The 27,983-nt window shown below is 38.7% G+C and overlaps 1 protein-coding gene and 1 pseudogene across 1 annotated transcript; both read left to right on the top strand.

Moving 5' to 3' along the window:
• Positions 1–27,983, top strand: part of LOC114684911 — a 278,504-nt pseudogene that overhangs the window by 197,356 nt on the left and 53,165 nt on the right.
• Positions 17–27,762, top strand: LOC114684909 (zinc finger protein 431-like). The gene is made up of 5 exons (XM_028859454.2): positions 17–131; positions 23,563–23,639; positions 24,788–24,914; positions 25,108–25,168; positions 25,721–27,762. Exons 2-5 carry the CDS (start codon positions 23,625–23,627, stop codon positions 27,363–27,365), a joined length of 1,848 nt encoding a protein of 615 aa, XP_028715287.1. The 5' UTR covers positions 17–131; positions 23,563–23,624; the 3' UTR covers positions 27,366–27,762.

Here is a 27,983-nt window from a genome sequence, read left to right as displayed (position 1 = left end):
GTCAGTGTGGGGAGGGCATTTCCGGCCCGCCATGCTGCAGGCTCGGGAGGTTCTTGTGATTCCGTGTGCAGAGCTGTCACCCACTACCGAGAGCTGTGAAGAGAACCGACAAGCTCGGAATCTACGCCATGGTGAGTGAGGGGCTGCTGCCTCCACGAGTGGAGGATCGGTGGGATCCCAGGTCTGTGGAAACCGGCGCCCCGTGAGGTCCCGTGAGTTCCGCGAGGTCCCTGCTGTCCCTACAACTCCCAGGTCCTGGTGCCTCTGAATAACTTCCATCTGAGGTCTGCAGCTGCATAGGGCATGGTGGGGAGTGGGGCTCGGAGGAGGAAGGATGACTGTGGCTAGAAACATCCTTGTTGAAATCACCAGGAAATAGCAGGCATGTGCTGTGTTTACTCTTGTCAGGGAAGTGAATTTTGCTGAACTTGGAGAGCCCTGGTTTCTGCAGTGTGATGTAGAAGTTCTGCACTTGACACGGAACATTCAGGTGTAGGATCCGTCTGCAGTTAATTCTATGCAGCGAGTAAAATCTGTCATTAACACATTTGCATGTGGATGTCAGGATGGTCCGGTCACGTGTTCCAGTAAGGCCAGACTTACTGGGTTTCCTGGCCTCATGTGTCAAAATTGACTCTATATTGTGTTTTTATTTCCAAATTTTCTATTAGATTTTGTCGCTCTCTTTATTCTTTCCCAGACAGTACAGTGTTTATCGCAGGTGTATGAGAAAATTTGAAGTCCGATGATGTCACTGTTTGTGCTATTTATTCAGTCTTGTGTTGATCTTTTTTTTTAAATTCATGATGACCTTTTGCTATCAATTTTATGTTCTTTTTAGCATAAATCGTTAGACTTTGTGTTAGACTTTTATTGAATCTTTAACTCAAATTCTGTACTGGTAAGATATTGAGTCCACAATCCTGGAATTTCTCTCCTTTTATTGAGTTTCCTGATTCTTTTAATTACAAAAAGGCATTTGCCAGATCAATAGCTCCATACCATGAAACAGGAGAGGTGTTCATCTGCTCAAATAAGGACAGCACAAGTGGTACAGCAGCTGCTATCAAGATCACTACCTGGTTGATAGTCAGCTATCATTCTCCATGATCCATCTGTCTTCTGCACTGGTAGATAGGAGAGTTAAAGGAAATTGTGCTGGGAACCACACTCCTGCATCTTTTCCTTGATGTTGCCACTAATTTCTGCAATTCCTCCACGGATGCAATACTGATTTTGATTCATTCATTTTCTTGTCAGAAGCAACTCTAAAGGCTTCCTCATGCTTTGCACAGGAAGCGTGATTTTCCCTGTGAGCCTACTTTTCCCCCAGCTCTGGTCCTTTATAGGTTATTTACATAATGCCTGTCATCTGCCATTTATCATGGGGATTTTTTTACATGTGTGGTTTGTTACATGGTATAACATGTCCTGGTGGGGAAAGATTACCAGTCTTTCTCTTCCAACTGGTTTTTCTTCTTTGTTCTGAGACAGGTCTGAGGTAACCCAGGGTGGCCTCAAACTCAGGATAAACTCAAATTTCAAAGCCTCCCACTGCTGTTTCCTCTTGTTGGGATGGCAGGCATGAGCTGCCATACCTAGTTTATGTCATTCTGGGGATGGAACTGTTAATCCCATCTAAAGACAGGAAAGACCATTACCCAGGTTATTTGGTCTAATTAAGTAAGCTGTATTTTCTGTTAGACAGGGCTATCTCCCCAAAGCTGGGTTTGAGAAAATAGCATCAGACACAGGAGGAGGAGTTCAGAAAACTGCAAGACCGGGTGGGGGGTTCAAGGGTTGGGGAATTTCCAGGGGCATTTGGTTACTTAGGAACTTGGCTGAACATTCCAAAATTATTTGATAGAACATTTTATCAGGATACAATCAAGGTGTCAGCCAAAGTCCATAGAGTGGGGAGCATGTCAAGTTCCAGAAACAGGTTAAAGCTTGGTCAACTGGAAAGTTGCTGCTAACACATTAACTTATGCTGACCTTATAACAAAGGTGCTTCCATTCTTAAGATGGAGTCAGGCTGGTCTCTCAGAACCAAGGATGCTGTGCATCCTAGGCCAGCAGTCTACCACAGAGCCTCAGCCCCCACCCATGGCTTATGTTAAATGTTAGCCGTGATGCCTGTCTCTGCACATCCATCTGTTGCTGAAACAATGTTAATGTGCATCACTTGGCCGTCAAGGGGTTCATGCCAACATTGATATTGACTATCTGGGGTCTTTTAGGAAATACTTAATGATAAAATCTAGAAGTGATGCTACCTCAGGCTATTAGTTTGTTTCAAGAGATGGAAACTGCACATTTTGGTTCAAGCCTGAAATCTTACCACTTAGAACACCGAGGCAGGATGATTCTATGAGATTCAACCAGTCAGGAGTATATTGGAAATTCAGGACACTTTAGATTACACTGTGATGTCCTTTGTAAAAATAAATGAACAAATGGATAAAAGGAAAAGAATCCAGACTTTCTGAACATTGAATTCAGAATTCATCTTGGTGCATTGGGGTTGATGTTTCAGGAATGTTAATATTAACGACAGTAATTAGTACAGGGGTAAGAATTTTATATATTTATATTTATTAATTTATTCTAGGTGGGCATATATGTGTGCACACATGTTGTAGGGTGGGAAATAGCTGTACATGAAACAGTGAACATATAGAGGTCAGAGGAGAGTGTCCATGAGTTGGTACCCTATGAATTACAAGAGTTGAACTCAGTTCATTAGGCTTGGCTGCAAGTACCTTTAAGGAATCTTGTTGGCACAGGAATTGTACTTTTAAGTTTCTTCTTTTCTTGGGATTTATAAGCAAAGAGTTTCAGTGAAATGAAATAGTAACATCAGAAATTCATTATGGAATTTTTGCCTTATTAGATACAATTCACACAAGTTAAAAATCACCAGTTTAAACTGTTTGCTTCACCATTGACACCTCCTTATTATAGTGTCAATGTAGCCACCGCTGCCCTAATTTCTATGAGACCCTATGCTTAAAAAAATTTGTTGCAGGTAGTGGTGGCATATACTTAAGTCCCAGCATTTAGGAGGTAGAGGTAGAGGTAGATGAATGTCTATAATTTCAAGGACATCTTGTCCTACATAGTATTTTCCAGGCCAGCCCACATGGAATAGTGGGGCTTTATCTAAAAAAAAAGTTAAATTAATTAATTAATTGAGGGAAAATGTTAAATCTAAAGGTGTATAATATATATTTTGTTTTTCAAACTTCTCGCATCAGGGCCTCACAGAATTAATTGGCTTTGAACTTTCAGGGGCCAGATTGCCCTCAATTTTAGAATTATTTATCTATGCACACCATCTTAATGTAGTAAATTTGTGCTCATATTGTATGGTTTCAGGCTGGCCTCTTTTGTCTCAATATATTTTGGAAATCTAAATTAATGCTTACAGCAGTGTGATTGCCAGTTGCTTAGACAAGACTGTGCATAACATTCTTTGCTGTAGAAACTAAGTCACAGAAGGCTGCTGTTGTTGACTTTGTGGACCTATGTAATGCTTTTTCACTGGAATAAACTGTGCTATGCTCTTGAATGTCATGTTCTTCCTTTTTGTAAAACCATCAAATACTTCCAAACCTCTCACTAGGCTATCAAGTTGTGTCCATAGTGTTCACATGACAGTTAGTAAGGAGAGTCATGGGAACAGCATCACCTCTGAAGGAAAGGTCATCAGACACAGAAGGTGGACAGGAAACTTCCTCTCATGGTAGGATGGTGGAAGGATGTAGTTTTCTGTGTGTGTGTGTGTGTGTGTGTGTGTGTGTGTGTATGTTTACATGCACATGCTACTCTGCAAGCATGGAGGTCAGAGGGCACTTCCAGGAACCCACTCTTTCCTTCTACCTTGTGGATAATGGGCATGGAACCAAGGTCCTCAGGTTTGGCAAAGGCATTTTTACTCTGAACCATCTTGCTAACCCTCCCCAATGGTTGTTATTGAATAGCATTATATTCTTTGTGAATTTTCTCAAGTTCATGCATTTGACATAAGTATATAAACGAATAAAGAATGTAATAATGGAAACAGTAGTTAAGCTCTATGTGTAATGGCAGTAACAGCGTGGTGACATGGGCAGTGAATGTATCCACCAGAGTCAGGTAAAAGCAGACATTGGACCCACAGGATGGCTCACCAGGTGAAGACACTTGCCACCAAGCCTGATGACATGAGTTTTATGTCCTGGCCTCATTTGCTGAAGAAGAGAATCAGCTCCTGTGAGCTGTCCCCTGATCACTCCATGTGCACTGTGGTGTGTGCAGGTGTGCACATCCCCACACAAACAAATTCATAAGTACACAAAGAAAATAACTCCTGCAAGTTAACCCCTGCCTTTGAGGCATATGCCCCGAGAGGCATGTGTGCACCCGCATACACAATAAATTAACATAATTTTAAAGCAAGAAGGTAAACAGACAAGGAAGCACTGTAAGCTACAGTACACCCAGAGTGAGGTCAGACAGTAGAGAAAGACTTTCAGGGGAGTCTGTGATCCTGGTGCCTGGTTTTACAGGAGATTTCTGTGCAGGCTTCCAGGCAGTGTTTCAGTGTCACAGTGTGCTGGTTGTTCATATTTTATCTAGCAGGAAACCTGTGAGAAGCTCCTTTCCAAATTGCTAGGGGGACATCATATCATTTTGCTAAATAATAATAATAATAATAATAATAATAATAATAATAATAATAATAATTTTTGTTTTTTTGAGACATGGACTCTCTACATAGCCTTGGCTTTCTTGGAACTCATTATATAGATCAGAGCAGCCTTGAACTTGCAGAGAATCTTCTGGCCCTTCTTCTGCCTCTGGAGTGCTGGGATTAAAGGCATGGACTAACACACCCAGATTGAAAAAGAAGTTTTATGGTGTGAATTGTCTCTATATTCTTTTTTAGTTTTAAAAAATTTCATATGCATTGATTTTTTTGTTGTTGCCTGTATACAGGTCTGGGTACTGTGTCCATGCTCATTGGCCAGGGAGGCCTGAATGGGAGTCAAATACCCCGAACTAGAGTTACACAACAGTTGATACCTACCATGTGGGTCCTGGGCATAGAAGCTGTGTGCTCTAGAAGAGCATCCTGTGCTGTAAACTACTGACCTATTTCTGCAGCCCCATGTTGTCCATTCTTGACTATGTTTCCTGTCCAATGCAGCCTAGGTCACTAGGGTCAGACTGCTGTTGGTTATTAAAGAGACAGACAGTTAACGGGGCTGTTTAGAATGACCTCTTTCTGGTACTGCATTGAAGCCGCTATCGCCTTTCTCTGAGCCAGTCTGCTCAGGGCGAATCAGCCTTGTTCTGAGGTTAGAATAGCACAGCAGAGGTGTTCGTGTCAGAATGGAATCCACAGTTCTGAGATGTGAGTTTTCTGTGATATTTTTTCTGCCGAGAGACCAGCTCTTAGCAGGTCAGGTACTGAAGAGGAAGTTGGAGTTGGTGGCTAATCACACAATAGACTTCTCTAAGAGAGCAAAACTGAATTCTCTGACACTGGCAAAAAAGAGAACACACACACACACACACACACACACACACACACACACACACACACACATCTTTAACACATCACTGTCTGACTTTATTTTTTCCCCACAGCTTATGTCCTTCAACAAAATATTTCAAGTAATAAAGTTACAGTGCAATTACATTCTATTTTTCTTCGAAGTGAATGATAACAATGAGTAGAAATTAAAGACACCATATTTCCTAATACCCTTACATGATTAAATGTTTTAGATATTATAGGTGAAAAACAAATCTTCCAAAGGACCCATATACATTCATGTCTAAGCACATACATTCAAGTCTAAGCAACTTGTTACATACACATTAGCATAGTGTACGCAAGTGCAGTGGTATTCTCAGCCAGTCCTTTTACTGGTAGGCAGCATTTTGTGGTTACAAAGAAAGACTTGATCATTGTATCATCTCAAAAAGTAATCTTATAAAACATCTTAAAAGAATCATACTTCTAAATCTTTATATATATATAAACAGTCGTCTCTACTTTAACTCCTCAGAGGGTACACCTACTCATCAACAATTTTTTATTAAATCATATCAGGAAGTCAAAGGCAAAGATGGGTACAAGAGATTAATCATCACCTTTGATCACCTCCCCATCTTTAACAAGAAAGGCATGTCAGCTAGTAATAGTCAGGCTGCCTTTGTTCTTGTTCCTTGACCTCAACAAGTCTTTGCTCAACTAACAAAAATGTATCTTTGTAAACTTTAAATTGTTCCCAGAGATTTTCTACACCAAAGCTTTAAACAAAAACATCTTCTTTTAAAAAGATATTTTTTTTTATTATGTATACAGTGTTCTGGCATGTATACCTACACACCAGAAGAGGGCACCAAATCTCATTACAGATAGTTGTCATCCACCATGTGGTTGCTGGAAATTGAACTCAGGACTTCTGGAAGAGCAGCCAGTGCTCTTAACCTCTGAGCCATCTGTCTAGCCCCTCCTCCCCCCAAAAAAATCTTAACCTAACTTTACTAACAATCTACATCTCTAAATTCTTTCTAAGGGTGGTAGTTGAATTCATTCTGCTCCAGCAGCAATGCTTAGAAAAAGTCAGTCACTATTATTATAAGTACCAGTAACACTGCCCAGTGAGGGGCTAGAAACCTGCTTAGAGTTCTCATACAACTCATCAGTTATAGGGGATGTGATGACCATGAGGGCAAGAAGCAGAGCTATGCTCCATAAAGGCACAAGGTTCTCAGGACAAGTAATCCTCTAGGCTCTGCCTCTCCAAGGGCCACCCAGCATGTCTATGCAAACCAATAGGCCATTTTCCATGAGTTCCAAAGCTGCTTGCTCTTTCTTTCATATGACCCCTGACAGTTTTATGTATTTGTGTTCTCTGCCCTCTGTATTTATGAGAATTTTGGTGTTGGTACATCTATTATTAGATCGTATATTTTAATTAACAGCTAGTATTGGCTTCTAAGCAATCTACTTTCACAGTATCATTTACTTGATTTCAGCTAAGACCATTGTAGATGTTGAACATTCTAGGAGCAGTTTTGTCTATAATTTTTATATTTTATATATGTTGCTGCATGACTTTGAGCTAAGATTACCCTCAATGTTTCTGCTTTTACATTGTAGCCATGCTCAGAAGTGGACCTGTTAACTGAGCAGACTTAGGAATAGGCAGACATCTACATAAATGTGTCCCCTCAGTAAAATCCCCATGCTTTCTTTGCTGAAGAAAAGCATAGATTTAACAATGAGTGCTGTGCTCTCCTCACTCACTGAAGGGAAGCAGTCTTTCTTAGCTCTTGTGTCTTGACTATGTTTGTTTTGTCTCCACACTCAGGAAGATGGGAACCAATGATGTTGGCTAACAGTAGTACTTATAAACACCACCTCCATTTCTAACTATTCATGGTCAACTCGACTTTTCATTATTATTCACTTGTCAACAGATTTAGGGAGTCAGACATCTGTGAGTTTGAGGGCATCTTGATTTACATAGTGAGTTCCCAGCCAGCTAGTGCTTCACAGTGACAGCCTGTCTCAAAAAAAAAAAAAAAAAAAAAAAAAAAAAAAAAAAAAACAACTTAAGAAAGGGATATCTGTGTACTCTTTTTTGAGTCAAGGTCTCTCTGTGTGATATATGTGATGAAATTCAACTTGAGTTTCTTACAAAAACAGTATCTTCTCTTAAAAGCTGAACCATCTCTTCAGCCAAAAATCCAAGTACTAAATTAATCAACAGGTTTATTTTGTCAAACATCTAAAAGTTGATTCTTTTATTATTATAAAAGCATTCAAATAATTATGAGGATCATCTATATGAAAAAAATTAATTCCCATGATACATTATTAACCTTCAGGGATTACATCAAGAGAACAGTCTCCTTAGAACAATGAGTTTCGGTTTGTCATCTCCATTCCTTAATCATCATTTTTTAGTTTTGAGACCAGGTCTCATTGTGTAATCCTAGCTGACCTTAAACTCAAATGATCCATCTGCCTCTGCTCTCAAGGGTTAGAGTTAAAGGCATAGGTCACCATACCTGGCCATATTTATACCATTTATGTAATGGCTACATAAAATATGACAAGATGATAGATTACTAAGAAGAAAACTGCATTCTAGAGCTCAAGAAAATATACTGTTTTCATAGCATGTTTCTTTTTAACATTGTTTGAGCTTTCCCCATAGCTTTCATTTCAGTTTCTGTTAAGCTTTGTTTGTTTATTTTATTTTTATTTGTGCATATATGTGCATGCTTTCCTAGTTCTCTCAGAGGCCAGAGAAGGGGGTCAGATCCCTTGGAGTTGGAGTTATAGGCATGTGACAAAACCATCTTGTATGTTGGGAACCAGCCTCAGGTCCTGTGCAAGAGCAACACATAATTTTAACAGGTGAACCTTCTCTGCAGCCACTGCAGGTTTCTGAAGCTGATGAGTCAGTACCCTTGGAAGATGGTTTTACCTAGCTTTTCTTTTCTAATAATGAACTTGCCAACCAAAGAGCACCCACTCAATGCACCCTCAAAAATAGCAAGAGTCACTATAGAATTCTTGGTCATGGTCATCACGGCTATATTCATGTTCACAAGTAAGATGGTATATATAAACATAAACTTATGCTTTGAAATTGGCAGATATTTGGTGTGCTGGAATTTGAAGATATTTGACCCCAGCTGATGTCATCTTGGAAGGGAAAGCCATCTTCCATCACCTTCTGCTTTCTGGTCTTTTTAGCAGTAGTTTACAACTTGTGACAATAGTATCACATGCAACTTAGGCGCATTCATGAGCTATCAGCTGAGCTATATGAGCTATAACTGTGCAGCCATTATATAATCACCATTAGCATGTGACTCCACCTTCTGTTTTCCAAGTTCTGATAGAAATGAGTAGCCATTTTTAGCCTGTATTCAAATAGATGTACGTTTTTTTTTTCCTCTCAAGATATTATACAAGGACTCTTCATTCCCATTTTGCCTTCTAGAATCTTAAATAGATAGGTTAGTGTGTAATTAGGTATTAGACATTTTGGTTTTGCTGATATAGCTATATGAATTTGAGAAAGAATTGAGTCCTAGCTTGCCTAGTTTGTAAAGTTAGCATTTTCATAGCTCCTCATGAGTCCTTATCAGGAAATTAAATCAGACCTTAATTATCAGTTCTTAAATCAGGGAATTTAAGATTAGATACATTATCAAATTCCTCACCTCATGCTTCAGGGTTATTTTCAATAAATGGGGGATACATATGTAAAGGGGGTTCCAGTAAGGGTGCTGAGGGAACTGTCACCAGGTTAGTTGTCAGTGGCACTAGTTTTATTTGACCTATGCTAGTTTCTCTTTAGTTGTAATATTTGTTGGTATATTCTGCTCATTGATCATGTGGCTCTGCTCTCAGGAAAGCAAAATGATATAGAGGGGGTAACTATAGGTGCAAATACAGGCATATCCTGGTGGTGCAATTCTAAGTAACAAGCATGGCCCACCATGCTCCTGAATATTCTCTAAAGTCAGAACATTAAATTATAAAGTAGCATAGGTAGCCAGTAGCTTGCCTACTGATGTGTCTGCACATTCCGTGTGTCCTTTTATATGCTGATTCTACATAGAGACCTTGGTGGGTTATGTGAGCCTACACTTTTTTTTTCTTTTATTAAATTTTCTATTCATTTTACATACCTACCACAGACCCCCCCTTCTCCCTCCTCCCACTGCCCAGCCTTCCCCTTCCCACCTCCTCCAAAGAAAGGTTTCCCATGGGGAGTCAGCAGAGCCTGGTACATTCAGTTGAGGCAGGTCTAAGACCCTCCTCCCTGCATCAAGGCTGTGAAAGGTGTCCCACCATAGGCACTGGGCTTGAAAAAGCCAGCTAATGCACCAGGGATGGATCCTGATCCCACTGCCTGCCCCCCCCCCCTAGACAGTTCAAGCTAAACAACTGTCTCCCCTATCCAGAGGGCCTACCTAGTCCAGTACCGTGGGGGCTCCACAGCTATTGGTCCACAGTTCATGAGTACATTTTCCCATCATGATCTCCATGTCCCTTGCTTATAGAATCCCTCTTTCTCATCGATTGGACTCCTGGAGCTTAGTCTGGCTCTTGGCCATGGATCTCTGCATCTGCTTCCATCAGTCACAGATAAGGGCTTTATGATGACAGTTAAGGGTATTCAGCCATCTGGTCACCAGAATAGGCCAGTTCAGGTACTCTCTCGACTATTGCCAGTAGTCTAAGGAGGGATCATCCTTGTGGATTCCTAGGAACTTCCCTAGCACTTTGTTTATCCCTATTCCCAAGGTGTCTTCATTTATCATGGTATATCTTTCCTTCCTTTCCCACTCTGTCCTCATTCCAGCTCGAACCTCCCATTCCCCTATGTACTCATTTCCCATCCCTTGCCCTCCATTACCACCTCCATCCCCAGTTTGCTCATGTAGAACTCATTTATTTCTCCTTCGTTGGGCAATCTGTGCATCCTTCCAAGGATTATCCATGCTAGCTAGCTCCCTGAAGCTGTGGTTTGCAGTCTGGTTATTCTTTGCTTTACATCTAGTATCCATTTATGAGTAAGTACATACCACATTTGTCTTTCTGAGTCTGGGTTACTGCACTCAGGATAATATTTTTTCTAGTTCCATCCATTTGCCTGCAAATTTCATGATGTCATTGTTTTTCTCTGCTGAGTAGTACTCCATTGGGTATATGTACCACATTTTTTAAATCCATTCTTCAGTTGAGGGGCATGTAGATTTTTTCCAGGTTCTGGCTATTACAAATTATGCTGCTATGAACATAGCTGAGCATGTGTCCTTGTGGTATGATTGAGCATTCCTTGAGTATATGCTCAAGAGCAGTATAGCTGGGTCTTGAGGAAGATAGATTCCCAATTTTCTGAGAAACCACCATACTGGTTTCCAAAGAGGCTGTACAAGTTTTCATTCCCACCAATAGTGGAGGAGTGTTCCCCTTGCACCATATCCTCTCCAACATAAGCTATCTTCAGTGTTTTTTATCGTAGCCATTCTGGCAGGTGTAAGATGGTATCTCAGAGTCATTTTGATTTGCATTTCCCTGATGACTAAGGATGTTGAGCAATTCCTTAGATGTCTTTGGGCCACTTGAGATTTTTCTGTTGAGAATTACCTTTTTAGCTCTGTAGCCCATTTATTCATTGGATTGTTAAGTATTTTGATGTCAGGTTTCTTGAGTTCTTTATATATTTTGGAGATCAGCTCTCTGTCAGATGTGGTGTAGGTGAAGATCTTTTCCCATTCTGTAGGCTGTCATTGTCTTATTGACTGTGTCCTTTGCTCTACAAAAGCTTCTCAGTTTCAAGAGGTTCCATTTTTTTAATTTTTGCTCTCAATGTCTGTGCTATTGGTGTTATAGTTAGGAAGTGATCTCGTGTGCCAATGCATTCAAGACTACTTCCTACTTTCTTTTCTATCAGGTTCAGTGTAACTGGATTTATGTTGGAGTCTTTGATCCACTTGGACTTGAGTTTTGTGCATGGTGACAGATATGGATCTATTTGCAATCTTTTACATGTTGACATCCAGTCATGCCAGCACCACTTGTTTAAGATGCTTTCTTTTTTCCATTGTACAGTTTTGGCTTCTTTGTCAAAGATCAGGTGTGCACATTAATGTCAGGTTTTTCAATTTGATTCCATTGGTCCACATGTCAGTTTTTATGCCAGTACCAAGCTGTTTTTATTACTATAGCTCTAAAGTAGAGCTTGAAGTCAGGGATGGTGATGCCCCCAGAGGTAGCTTTATTGTACAAGATTGTTTTAGCTATCCTGGATTTTTTGTTTTTCCATATGAAATTGAGTATTGTTCTTTTCAAGTCTGTGAAGAATTATGTTGGGATTTTGATGGTGATTGCATTGAATCTGTAGATTGCTTTTAGTAAGATTGCCATTTTTACTACGTTAATCCTACTTCTCTATGAGCATGGGAGATCTTTCTATTATCTGGTATCTTCTTTGACTTCTTTCTTGAGATTTAAAGTTCTTATCATGCAGGTCCTTCACTTGTATGGTTACTGTTATCCCAAGGTATTTTATTTTATTTCTGGCTATTGTAAAGGGCGATGTTTCTCTGATTTCTTTCTCAGTCCTTTTATCATTTGTATATAGGAGGGTTATTGATTTTTTTGAGTTAATCTTGTATCCTGCCACATTACTGAAGGAGTTTACCAGCTGTAGGAGTTCTCTGGTAGAATTTTTGGGGTCACTTATGTGCACTATCATATCATCTGCAAATAGTGAAAGTTTGACTTCTTCCTGTCCAATTTCTATTCTTTTGATCTCCTTTTGTTGTCTTGTTGCTTAGCTAGAACTTCAAGTACTATATTGAATAAACAAGGGGAGAGTAGACAGCCTTGTATTGTTGCTGATTTTAGTGGAATTGCCTTGAGTTTCTCTCCATTTAATTTGATATTGGCTGATGGCTTGCTGTAAATTACCTTTATTATGTTTAGGTATGTTCCTTGTATTCCTGCTTTCTCTAGGATCTTTATCATGAAGGACTGTTAGATTTTGTCAAAGACTTTTTCAGCATCTAATGAGATGATCATGGTTTTTTTTTCTTTCAGTTTGTTTATATGGTGTATTACATTGACAGATTTTCATATGTTGAACCATCCTTGCATCCCTGGGATGAAGCCTACTTGGTCATAGTGGATAATTTTTTTTGATGTGTTCTTCGATCCGGTTTGCCAATATTTTATTGAGTATTTTTCCATCAATGTTCATGAGGGAGAGTGGTCTGTAATTCTCTTTCTTTGTTGCATCTTTATGTGGTTTGGCTATCAGGGTAAGTGTAGCCTCATAAAAAGAGTTTTGTAATGTTCCTTCTGTTTCTATTGTGTGGAACAATTTGAAGAGTATTAGAATTAGCTCTTGTTTGAAAATCTGGTAGAATTCTGCATTGAAACTATCTGGTCCTTGGCTGTTTCAGGTTGGGAGACTTTTAATGACTGTTTCTATTTCCATAGGGGTTATTGGTCTATTTAAATAGTTTATCTTGTCTTGATTTAACTTTGGTATGTGGTATCTATCCAGAAAATTGTCCATTTCTTTCAGATCTTCCAATTTTGTGGTGTACAGGGTTTTGAAGTATGACCTGATGATTCTCTGGAATTCCTCATTGTCTGTTGTTACATCTCCCTGTTCATTTCTGATTTTGTTAATTAGGATGCTCTCTCTCTGCCTTTTGGTTAACTTTGTTAAGGGCTTGTCTATCTTGTTGATTTCTTTCAAAGAACCAACTCTTGGTTTCATTGATTCTTTATATTGTTCTCTTTGTTTCTATTTTATTGATTTGAGCCCTCAATTTGATTATTTCCTGGTGCCTATTCCTCCTGTGTGAGTTTGCTTCTTTTTGTTCTAGAGCTTTCAAGTGGGCTGTTAAGTCACTAGTGTGAGATTTCTCCATTTTCTTTATGTGGGCATTTAGAGATATGAATTTTCTTCTTAGCACTGCTTCATAGTGTCCCATAAATTTAGGTATATTGTACTTTCATTTTCACTGAATTCTAGGAAATATTTAATTTCTTTGTTTATTTCTTCCTTGACTCATTGGTGATTCATTAGGGCATTATTCAGTTTCCATGAGATTGTAGGCTTTCTGTAATTTTTGTAGTTTTTGAAATCTAACTTTAAGCCATGGTGGTCCACTAAAATGTAGGAGCTTATTCCAAATTTTTTTGTATCTGTTGAGATTTGCTTTGTGATCCAACATGTGGTCAATTTTAGAGAAGGTTCCATGGAATGCTGGAAGAAGATATATTCTTTTGTGTTAGGGTAGAATGTTCTGTAGTATCTATTAAGTCCATTTCAGTCATAACTTCTGTTAGGCCCTTATTTCTCTGTTAAGTTTCAGTCCAGCAGATCTATCCAGTGGTGAGAGTGGGCTGTTGGAATCTCCCACTACTAGTGTGTGGGGTTTGATATGCGATTTAAGCGTTAGTAATGTTTCTTTTACAAATGTGGGTGCCCTTCTATTTGAGGCATAAATGTTCAGAATTGAAACTTCATCTTATCGGATTTTCCCTGTGATAAATATATAATGTCCTTCCCAATCTCTTTCAAATGATTTTGGTTTAAAGTCTATTTTATTAGATATTAGGATAGCTACACCAGCTTGCTTCTTAAGCCCATTTGATTGGAAAGTCTTTTCCTAGCCTTTTCCTCTGAGGTAGTGTCTATCTTTGAAGTTGAGGTATGTTTCTTGTATTCAGCAGAAGGATGGATCTTGGTTTTGTATTCATTCTGTTAGCCTGTGTCTTTTTATAGGCAAATTGAGTCCATTGATATTAAGGGGTATTAATGACCAGTGATTGGGGGAAGGGGCCCATGAATTATTTCTTATTTAGAAGTAATCTGGAAACGATTTCTATGAGTTTCCCTTCTCCCCTCCACCCCTTTCCCTTCTTTATGTTTGGTTTTTTTTTTCTTTTTATGCTGGGGTTAAACTGACTTATCATTAATGTTAAGGGGGAAGGTATCAAATTAAACCAGAGACTAAAAACACTGAATTCTTAGCTTTTAAAATCCAGTGTCTTGATCAAGAAATACAGAAGGGAGTTTCAGAAAGAACTGAGGCAGAAGGTAAGGTTTCTGCATGGTTTCATTAGGTATTAAGCACCCAGACCTTCTGGAGCTGGAGAAGAGCTATTTTTTGGGACTATGACCTCTTTCCACCAAGCTGAACTCCCAAGGTCTAGCAAGCCTTCACTTTTCAACCCAAGCTAATGTGCTAATCAGTCATAGTTGATAGGCTTCCTCTGAATCAGTAGTTGCGCACATGCCATAAAGTAGATGTTCCTCTCTGAGTTCTTCTATTGAATAGTTCTTCTCCCAACCTTTACTGACTCACAAGCATTATCTTCTTGTTGGGAGATGCCCAGATAATGACTATAACAGCAACTTGTTACCCAAAATATGTGACAAACTCACTCATATCATGATCCATGTGCACAAGGCACACATTCACATCCACAATAAATAAATGTAATTAAATATTTAAGAAACAATCAAGCCTAAAAAAATTCTATTTTTTTTTCTTTCAGGAAGGGTCTTAATAACTCTTGCTCACTTGCCTGGAACTTACTGAGTAGAACAGGTTCACCTCTGCCTCCCCAGTGCTAATATTAAATGTATATGGCACTGTGCCCTGCCTCAGCATTTATTTAAATATCACTACCTGTAAAATGAAGCTTGGTAGGGAGAAAAATGCAAGGTTAACCTCAGTGATTTACTGAACTTGAGGCCAACCTGGGCTATGTCAGACAGTATCCTCCCAAAACAAAATCAGCTGTGTGTGGTGGTGCATAAATCTAATGCCAGGACTTAGAAGGCAGAAGTAGAAGGATGGAAGCAAGTTCAACCTGGTGTTTGCATAGTGTTCCAGACCAGTTAGGTCTATATGAGGAAACCTTGTCTGTAGCTGAAGTTTTCTCTAGTGCCACCAGGCCACTCAGACCCAAGTAAACACACAGAGGCTTATATTAATTAAAACTGTGTGGCCTAATGGCTCTGGCTTCTTGCTAGCTAGATCTTACATCTTAAATCAACCTATTTCTATAAATTTATACCTTGCCACATGGCTCATGGCTTACTGGTATCTTTACATCTTGCTTTTCATGGTGGCAGCTGGCAGCATCTCCTGACTCAGCCTTCTGTTTCCCAGCATTCTCTTCTCTGCTTTCCCCACCTATACTTCCTGCCTGGCTACTGGCCAATCAGCATTTTATTTATGAACCAACGAGAGCAACACATTCACAGTATAGAGAGTGATATCCACAGCACTTGTCCCTGACACCAAAACAACAAATAATGTCACAACCAATGAAAAAAAGAATACCTGCAAGTAGGTAAGGTGCTTGCTTCTGAGCCTCATGACTTGAATTCAATCTCCAGGACTGAAAAACTGATGATGTAAAAACTGACTCTTACAAGCTGTTCCCTGACTTCCTCATGTGTACAACACTTAACTCACCATGCATGGAATACAGAGTGCAGGGCATGTAGGTCAGGGGTTGTCATGATATTTTGTTTGTTCTCTCACAAGTAAAGCTTGTCTTGACATAAGTGTGTGGTGACACACACCTTTCTAGCACTTGGGACGAGGACACAGGAAGTGATATGGCTGGGCTGAGAGAGGAAGTGATAAGGTGGGGTAGAGACAGGAACTCAGCCCTTTCAGGCTGAGGATTTGGGGGAAGTAAGAGGTCTCTCAAGTGACTGGCTCCTGTACTGATCTTTTAGCATTCATTGTAATATCTGGCTCTGAGTTTTTAATTATTAAGACCAATCTGGTGCCCAACTTGTGGGTTTGAATTCACAAAAAAAACTGCTTGCCTGTGGCTTTGTAGCCACTGGCACAGGCTGGAGCTGCACAAGGATGGAGTCACTACCCTGCCTGCTAAATTTCTGTTGTGGCTTTCTGCAGCAAACTCCATAGCTTTTGGACTCCAAAAACCACAGGACTTAGCCACTTTCCCACATCCTCCTGTGCAGATGGTTGGCTCTTTGACTTCTTCTCTCCCAATGGGTTGTGTGGGCTCTCCCAGGACCCCCTCCTGGGGATGCTACCACACTAGATAGCTGCCTTGAAATTCTACTCTTCTACACAGAAGCAGTAAGCTTCACATCTGAATTGTTATCATTGGCAGATTTGGTGAGACAATTGGGAATTCTAAAAGGGAAGAATTAGCTAAAAGAGAGGTTTTTTTTCCCACATTAAAAAATGGAAACACTATTACAATGGAGAGTGTTAGGTCTCTGTATGATTACATGATGCATGGTTTGACAATGGAAAAATTAAATGAGAGGATAATTAATTTAGATGGATTTATGTAATGTCAATTACAAATACCTGTTTGATCATTTTTGTTTTATCATTAAAAATGTTGGTTAATATGAGTGCCAGGGTAAAAGTTTTAGAAAAACTTATTAAATCAGATCATAGAGATATTTAGAGCCAGACAGAGGAATTTAAAGGAGAACCAATCTCACTATTGCATTATAAGGTTACAGAGGAACAGCCAACCTTAATTTATCCAGTAACCCCACAGGAACTGCCAAATGATAGACATCCTCAAGGTTGTGTAAGAGCTGAATGGACTCCTATGTAAATGTTAGATTTGAGGAGATTCAAGGAAGCAATAGTCTCATATGGCATGCATTCACCTTTTGTAAAGCAGTGTTAGAGACTAGTGTTCAGTTATAAAGGGGGACCTGGTGGAAAGATGAGGCTAAGGCATTGAACAACAAAGTAGGGCTAGAGGTATGGAAATCTCCTAAGAGCAACTTCTTGGAGAGAAAGATTATGCTAATGTAGAAAAGTAATCTCTATGTGATGACCACACCCTGGCTTTATGCCATGCAGCAGCCTTGAAAACTTGGGACAGAATTGAAGAAGTAGGAAAGAAATTGATTGATTCATTTACTAAAGTTTTACAGGGCTGCAAAAAAAAAACCTTCACTGATTTCTTACAAAGATAGACTTTAGCAGTAAATAGAATGATACCAAATTCAGAAGATAGAAAAATAATAATTTGAATCTCTGGCTTTTGAAAATGCCAGTGCACAATGCCAAAGTGTAATTAGGCCATTAAAGGCAAGATCAGCACCCTTAGAGAAATAGATCCAAGTTACAGTCAATATTGAATCTCATAACTATGATGATGCTTGGATAGGAGAGGTAATTTCCAGAGGTTTGAAGAAAAATCAAAATGTCAAGTGTTTCAATTGTGGTAAACAAGGTTACCTAAAAAGGGATTGTAAACAGGGGATTCCTAGAAACAATGTTTTTTTCTAAAAATAATCTCAACAGAACACCCCTCCCTTCTGGAGTATGTAGAAGATGTAGCAAAGGCAGGTATTACACTAATGAATGTAGATCAACAAGGGACTGTCAAGATAACCTTTTGCCATTGGGAAACTCCTTTAGGGGGCTTCTTGCAGGCCCCATGTCAAATTCAGTTCAGTCATTTCCAGTCATCATGGAGAAAACTCCTTCCTAGAGCAATTAAAGTACCTAATGCCTATTGTAAGAAGTCATACTCTGGATGATAGAACAGCTATAGAAGAGAGAACAAAGATTTCAGGAGAAACCATAAAGCAAATATTTTGGCAAACTTCTATAAATTAACAAAGACCAAAATTGAAAATATAAATAAATTACATTGTCATTGAAGGTCTTGTAGACATAGGTATGGATGTAACAAAATTGCACCAGAAGCTTGGCATCCAAATTGGCCTCTTCAGAAGGTAAATGTTCAGCTTTTAGGGTTTAGAATGTTATCTCAGGTAAAACAGAGACCAAGATGGGTTGAATGTATAGGCCCAGAAGGACAGAGAGGAAAATTAAAGCCATATGTGGCCAATATAGCAATGAATTTATGGAAACGTGATTTGTTACAGGAACGGAATACTCAGATTAACATTTCTCCAGTCTGAGAAACAAATCATCAATTATTGTATGTTTCTGGGGAAAATAATAGAAGGTATTATAAAGAACAATCACTAACCATTCATGTTGTACAAGAACAGGACACAACAGCTGCTGATCTTTCAAAGGCACCAACAGCCATACCTTTAAAATGGTTAACAGACAAACCTGTACAGGTTGAGCAATGACCTTTAATATCAGAGAAACTGCAGGCCTTAGAATAGCTAATACACTAGTAACAAAGTGGTCAGCATGTTGAAGAATCAACCAGTCCTTGGAATTCTTCTGTATTTGTTGTTAAAATGAAATCTGGAGCCAGGTGGTGATGGTGGTGGTGCACGCCTTTAATCCCAGCACTTGGTAGGCAGAGGCAGGTGGATCTCTGTGAGTTCGAGGCCCACCTGGGCTACAGAGTTCCAGGAAAGGTGCAAAGCTATACAGAGAAACCCTGTCTCAAAAGACCAAAAGAAAAAAATTGGAAAAAATTTTAATAAAAGTTTTTAATAAGGTGATTCAGCCAATGGTCTCTCTACACTCTGTAATTCCTTTGCTTTCTCTGTTACATAAAGAATGGCCTCTTATAGTTATCAATTTAAAAGATTGTTTCTTCACTATACCTTTACAAGAAAAATTTGCCTTCATGGTGCCTACTTATAACAATTCTCAGCCTGTTAAGAGATATCAATGGAATGTTCTCCCACAGAGAATGTTAAATAGCCCTCTCCTGTGCCAATATTTTGTGTGGGCCATTGGAAATGACTCATAAGCAATTTCCTCAATCTATAGTTTACCATTACATGGACAACATCTTACTAGCTGATTCAAATGTAGATACTTTGGAAAGAATGTTTGAAAAGGTAAACAAAACTTTATCATCTTGGGGATTATAAATTGCTCCTGCAAAAATACAAAGAGTAAATTCTATTAATTATTTAGGATATAAAGTAAGTCTACAAAAAATTAGACCCCAAAAGATGCAAATTAGGAGAGATCAACTGCGGACTTTTAATGACTTTCAAAGATTGCTAGGAAACATTTCCCATCTTCAGCCCACAATTGGAGTAGAATATCAAGAAATAACTAATGTATTCAAAACCTTAAATGTTGGCAAGGACTTAAATAGTTAAAGAGAATTATCAACTGAAGCTGAGAGAGAATTGGCTTTGGTGGAAAGAAATTACAGGATGTGCACATGGATTGTTTGGATCCAGAGCTTGATTGCATTCTGGTTATTTTACCCGCTAAGCATTCTCCTACTGGAATATTAATACTGAGGGAAGATATTATCTTAGAATGGATCTTTTTGCCACATAAACAGTGCAAAATTAAAAACTTATATCTTGTATAATATTAGAGAGACCAGCCTTAATATTATACATCCCAGCGGCTCAGGAAGAGAACTACTAACAGCGAGGACTATTTTTTGGGAAATGGAATCTCAGTACACTGAGCTTTATAGTCCACTTGTTTAATTCCTCTGGCATAACATCCTTTATACACAGCTTCAGTTCTGTTCTCATGTCTAGCTCCTTTCTTGCCTGATTTCTCTCTATATTTATCTACTGCTCCCTCTTAAGTTCTATCTTAATTCTCTCATCTTAACTCTGCCTTATCTAGGTCCTTTTCATCCTGTTCTTACCCAGCTAGTATTTCCCCATCTGACTCTTCCTCATCTTCCATCTTATTCCTCTAGTACTCTCTTCTAGCCCTTCAATCTAGTTCTTCCCCATCTCAGTTTGTTCGTTTCAAGTTCTTACCTGTCTAGTTCTTCCATTCTCCTTTCTCTTCTCCATCCCTTGTGCCCTGGAAGTCCTGGTATATAAAGCCAGGCTTCCAGGGTCAAACGGAGGGGTGATAAGAATCACATTGAGAGGCAATAACTGTTAATTATCATTTGCAACCCCAAAGGGAAGTGACCAATGGGGAAATGAATTAACTAAAGGCTAAATTTGGGTAGTATCTAAGAAGAGGGAATCTTATGTGCTCCACTATTGTCTTTTTTTTTTTTTTTTTTTTTTTTTTTTTCGAGACAGGGTTTCTCTGTGTAGCTTTGCGCCTTTCCTGAACTCACTGGTAGCCAGGCTGCTCGAACTCACAGAGATCCGCTGGCTCTGCTCCCGAGTGCTGGGATTAAAGGCGTGCGCCACCAACGCCTGCATATTGTCTTAAATGTGATTAGTAGAAAATGTTAAGAATCTGTAAGTTGCTAGGTCAATGGGAGAAAATAAAACTGTCTTTTTTCCTGTGGCTCCTATCTCTCCAAGCTATCTGCCATTTTTCTGCAGGGTGGGGGAAAGTATGCTCAGTCACTAGGAAACCTGTGTACAGACAGATGCCTCTGGTGATAGTTAAAGGGAGATCTGGAACTAGAGGTAAGATTTGGAAAAGGAGGAAGTTAGACTTAATTGGCACATCTGCCAGGCCTTCTCAAACAGGTAGTCTGGATGCTTAAGTCTGTTCTTAGAAAGTATGGAGGTATCTCTGATAAGGTACTTTCCTTCATCTGGGGATGGACCTGGCTGGATGCTGCCAATGATGATAATTACAGGGAGGCTTGAACTGGGGTTCTGGATGAGCATAGCTGTCAGCACAGAAAGTTATCTAAATATTCCTAGAAGTGGTTAGGTAAGGAGTTAAAGGTCTATAAAGTTAGTAAGGCTGTAAGAAAAGAGCCCGAGCTAAATTGTGTAAAGCTATTACTTAACGTCCACCTGACCTAGGCAGTTTCTCCTTGTGGAATTTGCCTTAAATCAGGAGACCTTCATGTGGACTGTTATTACTGCTAGTCCTTGATAGTGGCTTAGGAAGATATCTGATTCCAGAAAAAGCCTTTCTTTTTTTTTTTTTTTTTTTTTTTTAGAAAAAGCCTTTCTTAAGGTGGTCTCTAAATACCTTGAATGTATATGTCCAAAGAGTGATCATTCCACACTGTTAGCCCTTCTTAGGGAAAAGTCAATTGGGAAAAATATGAAGGCACACATGATTTTCATAACAGAAGACAGCTGATATATAGCAAGCCAAATAACACCAAAAACTCCTTGGAATTTGGCTTCCTCTGGAGGAATTCCCTGATCCCTCCAGGTAGTGACTTTGCCATAACCAGCTGAGTTCTTATGATATATTCCTGCAGCCTGAAGCACTTATTTGGAATAGTCTTTCAGTTTATTCTAAAAGGAAAATTGAGACTTCATGAATCCCAGTCACTGGGTGTTGAGTTAGTTTTACTGTTGGAGTGAATTTTTGCTTTTTTTCAGATTGTGACTACCCGGCTTCTTCTCTCTTGTAGGGAGAAGGTATTTCATTTCAATTTTTTTTTTTTTACAATACCCATAGTTGAAAGACTTTTTAATGTGTTTAAATTTGTAAAAGTTATGGAGTGTTTATCAAAGTTATTTATGTTTTTAATGTGAGTTCTTATAAACAAATAAAGGAATTGGCCAGGCAGTGGTGGGCATGCACTTTTAATCTCAGCACTTGGGAGGCAGAGTCAGGTGGATCTCTGTGAGTTCAAGGCCAGCGTGGTCTACAGGACAGACACCAAAACTACACAGAGAAACCCTATCTAGAAAAAACAAGAAGAAAGAAAGAAAGAAAGAAAGAAAGAAAGAAAGAAAGAAAGAAAGAAAGAAAGAAAGAAAGAAAGAAAGAAAGAAAGAAAGAAAAAGAAAGAAAGAAAGAAAGAAAGAAAGAAAGAAAGAAAGAAAGAAAGAAAGAAAGAAAGAAAGGAAGAAAGAAAGGAAGGAAGGAAGAAAGGAAGGAATGGTGTGACTTAATAGTTTGTGTGCCAAGTTGATAAGTAGTCAATTGTACTGGCTAATCTTATGTCAACTTCACACACAAACTAGAGTTATCTGAAAGAAGGGAAACTCAATTGAGAAAATGCCTCCATAAGAACCAGCTGCAAGGCATTTTTTTCAGTGATTGATTGGGAAAGGTCCTAGGTTCTATAAGAAAGCAGGCTGAGCAAGCCAGTAATTAGCACCCCTCCATGGTGCACTTTGTGCACTTTGGCTATGTGCCCACTGCCTATGGGCAGCTATTCATGGCAAGTGTCTCAAAGCTTGGGTAACTCAACATGTAGTGGTCTTAAAATGCAACCCACTCTTCATTTTCACACATACAATGAACTATCACAGTCTCCTCACTGGGTCCCTGACTCTGCCAAACAAATGGCACAATAAAACTGAACTGACACAGAGGAAGAATCCATGACCTTTAAGTTTTCTATCTTTCTTCTTTCAAGAAAATGTGACACATAGGCAGTGGAAGTAGCAAAAGTGCACAATGTGTGAAAAGTTGCAGAGAGAAAGAGCCATCTAAGCCCTTTGAAAGTGAAGCCCCAGGTGCCTGACACAGACCTGCAGAGTTTGGTGTTTGCCCTGCAGGTTTTCAGTCTTGCTGTGGTCCAATCTGTCCTTACCTCTTTGAAAAGAAAATGTTTATTCTGTACCTTTGTGTGTTCTGTAGATATGATTTGCTTTTTGATTTTCACAAGATATCACAATCAAGAGACTGCCTTGAGTGTCAGAGGAAACTTTCTACATTCTAATTTTGTTGGGACTGGTACAGAATATGGGGGTCTTTGAGGTTAGAATAAATGCACTTTGCATTATGGGTTAAGTATGAGGCTGTCTTGTCCTATGTCAAAATGTGGTGGGTTGAATGAAAAATCTCCCAAGTACAAAGATGTATTGGAGACTTTGTCTCTGGTTTGTGGTTTTCATCAAGGTGCATATGGTACCTTTAGGATGAGGGTCTTTTCTAGAGTAGGTTAGTCTCTGGGGATGGGTGTTGAGCGTTTATACTCCAACCACACTTGTCTTGTTTCTGTGGTTGAAAGTTAGCAGCCCTCTTCCTTCTCATGCATGGACACTGTTGCCATTATAACAGGACCCATCCCTAATAACCTAAAGTAAATAGAAGCAATTGCATTTCCTTTCTAAACCACTATTCTGGCGTGATATTTTTATTTCTATATTTTTGGCTGATGGAATTAGGTTTTATACATGTGAAGCATTTGCTTTTGTGCTGAGCTTTACCCACTTCTTTACTTTTTAACTTTGGCAGAAAGTATCATTTTTTTCCCACCAAGATGGCATACATTCATGACATTAATACTGATCTTCTGAATGATTGCATTGCAGGTGTGTAACATTCTCTATATCTTTATGCATGCTTTAATTTGGTTTCTTTTTTGAAATGTATGCATGAATCTTTTGCCTATTTATATATGCATGTGTACTGTGTGTGTGCCTGGTGTTCACTGAAGTCTAAAGAGAGCACTGAATTCTCTTGAACTGGAGTTACAAATTGTTAGGATGTCCAAGTGAGTGCTGGGGATTGATGCAGGTCCTCTGCAAAAGCAATAAGTGATCTTAACTGTTGATTCATCTTTATACTCAACTGGGTTTGTTTGTTTGTTTTTATTTTTTAGCATCAGCTTTACTTCACTGTTTTTGAGAACCCTTTTAATCTGTCAGTCAGTAACTTATTAAAAATGCATTCCTTCAGGGCTGGAGAGATGGCTCAGAGGTTAAGAACACTGGCTGTTCTTCCAGAGGTCCTAAGTTCAATTCCCAGCAACCACATGGTGGCTCACAGCCATCTACAATGATATCTGGTGCCCTCTTCTGGCCTGCAGGCCGAACACTCACTGTATACATGATAAATAAATAAAAAAAAAGAAAGAAAAAAATGCATTCCTTCATATGAACATTATGAAGCCTTAGAGTTTAAATGAGGTACTCCAATTTTCTGAAAGGAAAGTACGTTTCTGGAGGGAATGTACAAATCATTGGTGGAGTTTAGAGTGAGCCCCTGTGTGCTCTCAATTTTTTTTCTTTGTTTGAAGCAGTGTCTTAGTATGTGACTTGGCTGTCCTTTAAAACTCTACATAGACTCAGCCAGCTGAAAATCAGAGATTTGCCTGTCTTATTCTCCTGAGTTTGGGGATTAAAGATGTGCATCACCATGTCTATATTGTCTATCCTTCTTTGATGGCAGTAATTTTGATGCAATTTTTCTGATGTTTACTCAATACTTTGGCTCTGTTTGCCTCTTTCTTTCTATTTGTAATTCAACGTTTCTCTTGCAATGCCATATACTATTGAGAGGGTCCAGAAATGAGACTCATATCCTTCTAAAATGACTTGGTGATTGCACTTGAAATTCTATGATATGAAATAAATTTGTTGAGTATGCAGAATTATGTAAACATATGCTCAATGAAGTGTACATTTACAATGCATTCAGTCTCACCATCTTTATCACATATTTGTATGGTAAATTTTAGGATGCAGTGACCTATGGGGATGTGCAAGTGAACTTCAATGAGGAAGAGTGGGCTTTGCTGGATCCTTCCCAGAAGAGTCTTTACAAAGATGTGATGTTGGAAACCTATGAGAACCTCACTGCCATAGGTATGAATGTAAGTTTTCCTTCACTTTATAGCTTAAGGGGATAAGTCTTTCTTGGAGATTAGTGTTCTGTTGTGATTTTGACTATGAAAGAGGAATAATGTTTATCAGGCATGGTTCTACGGTTCACTGAAGATAATTCAAATCTTGCATAATTCTCAATAATATATAATATATTTCTGATGCTATATTTTAGGCTACAAATGGGAAGACCAGAATATTGAAGATCATTGTCAAAGTTCTAGAAGACATGGAAGGTAATTTTCTTGTGCAAGGTGATGTTTGTGCCTCTGAACAAATTTCAATATGTCCTGCTATTTAATGAAAACTAACAGTATAAATTACACAGCTTTGTGATGAATATTAAATTCTTACAACATCAAACACCTCAATTTCAGGTAGCTGATGTGTGTTTGCATGCTGTTCCTCTAAGAAAGAAGACAAGGAAACAATGCCTTAACAGATGTCACCATATTAATCATAGCTCCCTGAGATCCATGTTGTTGAGTAGCACTATCCATCCATTTAGTTGTATTTCATTCAAGTATTATAAAGACATTCACATTGATTATGGGATTAGGGTATGTTCAAGTCTTTCTATAAGCAAATTGTCCCTTAATTAAGCTAATGTTACTCATATACTTGAGTAGACTTACCATAATTTAGTGATAGGAGCAGTTTATGAGACTTAAGAATGTTGTTGTGATGGAGAAATCTTAATGCCTATACCACATCTTTATGAGGAACAAAAAGTTAAACTATGTGAATGCAACGGGAAAACATTTTGTTTGTTATTCTTCCTTTAATAGGTACATCATTTGTCACCCTGGATACAAGCCATGTGAGCATAATGGATATGGAAAGAAGCACTGTACCTCTGTCTCTCCTGGAAAAAACTATGCAGTAGTTCCCACAATGGGAAGACATGGTGATGATGATACAAGTGTAGAATTACTTGGATTTCACACTTCAGTGGAAATACATCAACACACTTACACCGGAGAAAAGCCTTATGAATTTAAGAAATATGAAAATTCTTCTGTCTGTCCTGGTTCACATTGCACATATAATGTGACTCATGTTATAGGAAAATGTTATGAATGCTACCAGTGTGGCAAGGCTCTGAGTTCTTCCAGTTCTCTTCAAAGAGATAAAAAAACTCATGTGGGAAAAGGATTCTATAAATGTGAGCCATGTCCTAAAGGTTTTAACCATCATAGGTATCTTCAAACACACAAAAGAACCCATAATGAAGAGGAATCCTATGAATGTGAACAAGATGATAAAACATTTAGAGCCGATTCCTCTTTGCAATTATACCAAAGAACTCCTTTAAAAATAAAACCTTATGAATATAATCCAGGTGGTAAAGATTTTGCATGTCACAGTTATCTTCAAGTATCTAGAACTCATACTAGAAAGAAACAGTATAAATGTCAGCAATGTGTAAAAGCCTTTGCATGTCCCAGTTATATTCAAATACATGAAAGAATTCACACTGGAGATAAACCCTATGAATGTAAACAATGTAGAAAAACCTTTGCATGTCCCAGTTATCTTCAAATACATGAAAGAAGACATACTGGAGAGAAACCCTATGAATGTAATCAATGTGGTAAAAGCTTTGCAAGTACTGGTGATCTTCAAAGACATGGAAGAAGTCATACGGGGAGAGACCCTATGTATGTAATCAATGTGGTAAAGCCTTTTCAGATCCCTAGTAATTTTAAACAACATGAAAGAATTCATACTGGAGAGAAACCCTATGAATGTAATCAATGTGGTAAAGCCTTTGCAAGTAATGGTGATCTTCAAAGGCATGAAAGAAGTCATACTGGAGAGAAACCCTATGTATGTAGTCAGTGTGGTAAAGCTTTTGCACGTAACAGTCATCTTCAAAGGCATGAAAGAAGTCATACAGGAGAGAAACCCTATGAATGTAGTCAATGTGGTAAAGCCTTTTCATATCGCATTAATCTTCAAAGACATGAACGAAGTCATACTGGAGAAAAACCCTATTTATGTAACCTTTGTGGCAAATCCTTTTCATCTGGTAGTGCTCTTCAAATGCATAAAAGAACACATACTGGAGAGAAACCCTATGTATGTAATCAGTGTGGTAAAGCCTTTTCATGTTGCAGTTATCTTCAAATGCATGAAAGAAATCATACTGGAGAGAAACCCTATGAATGTAATCAATGCGGTATAGCTTTTTCATCTCGCAGTAATCTTCAAAGGCATGAAAAAAGTCATACTGGAGAGAAACCTTATGAGTGTAGTCAATGTGGTAAAGCATTTGCACATAAATATCATCTTCACAGTCACGAACGAGGTCATACTGGAGAGAAACCTTACGAATGTAATCAGTGTGGTAAAGCTTTTGCACGTAACAGTCATTTACAAAATCATGAAAGAATACATATTAGAGACAAATCCAGTCAATGTAATAAATGAGGCAAAGCTTTGAACACCAGGCAAAGACTCCATTTTGGAGATGCCAGTACCATGAGATGCCCACCAAGACCATCAGCAGTGTTGAACTGGAACCATTCAGAGCCTAGAAGAGAACTTGTGTGTGCTGCAGATGGCATAGCCAGAGAAGTGACCCAAGCAAGTCCTTTGTAGTAGCTCTGAAGACTGTGAGTGAATCACAGTCACTGGGTGTTGAGTTAGTTTTACTGTTGGAGTGAAGTTTTGCTTTTTTTCAGATTGTGACTGCCCTGCTTCTCTCTTGCAGAAAGAAGGTATTTGATTTCAATTTTTTTTACAACAGCCATAATTGAAAGACTTTTTAATGTGTTTGAATTTGTAAAAATTGTAGAGTGTTTATTAAAGTTATTTATGTTTTTAATGTGAGTTCTTATAAACAAATAAGAAAGGAGTGGTTGTGACTTAATAGTTTGTATGCCAAGTTGGTAAGTAGTCAATTGTACTGGCTAATCTTATGTCAACTTACACACAAACTAGAGTTATCTGAAAGAAGGGAAACTCAATTGAGATAATGCTTCCATAAAATCCAACTGCAAGACATTTTTTTAAGTGATTGATTGGGAAGGGTCCTAGGTTCCATAA

The sequence above is a fragment of the Peromyscus leucopus genome, chromosome 22 (genome assembly GCF_004664715.2).
Source record: "Peromyscus leucopus breed LL Stock chromosome 22, UCI_PerLeu_2.1, whole genome shotgun sequence".
NCBI classification, from domain to species: domain Eukaryota; kingdom Metazoa; phylum Chordata; class Mammalia; order Rodentia; family Cricetidae; genus Peromyscus; species Peromyscus leucopus.
Note: the sequence above shows the minus strand (reverse complement) of the source record. Positions and strands in the feature narration are given on the sequence as shown.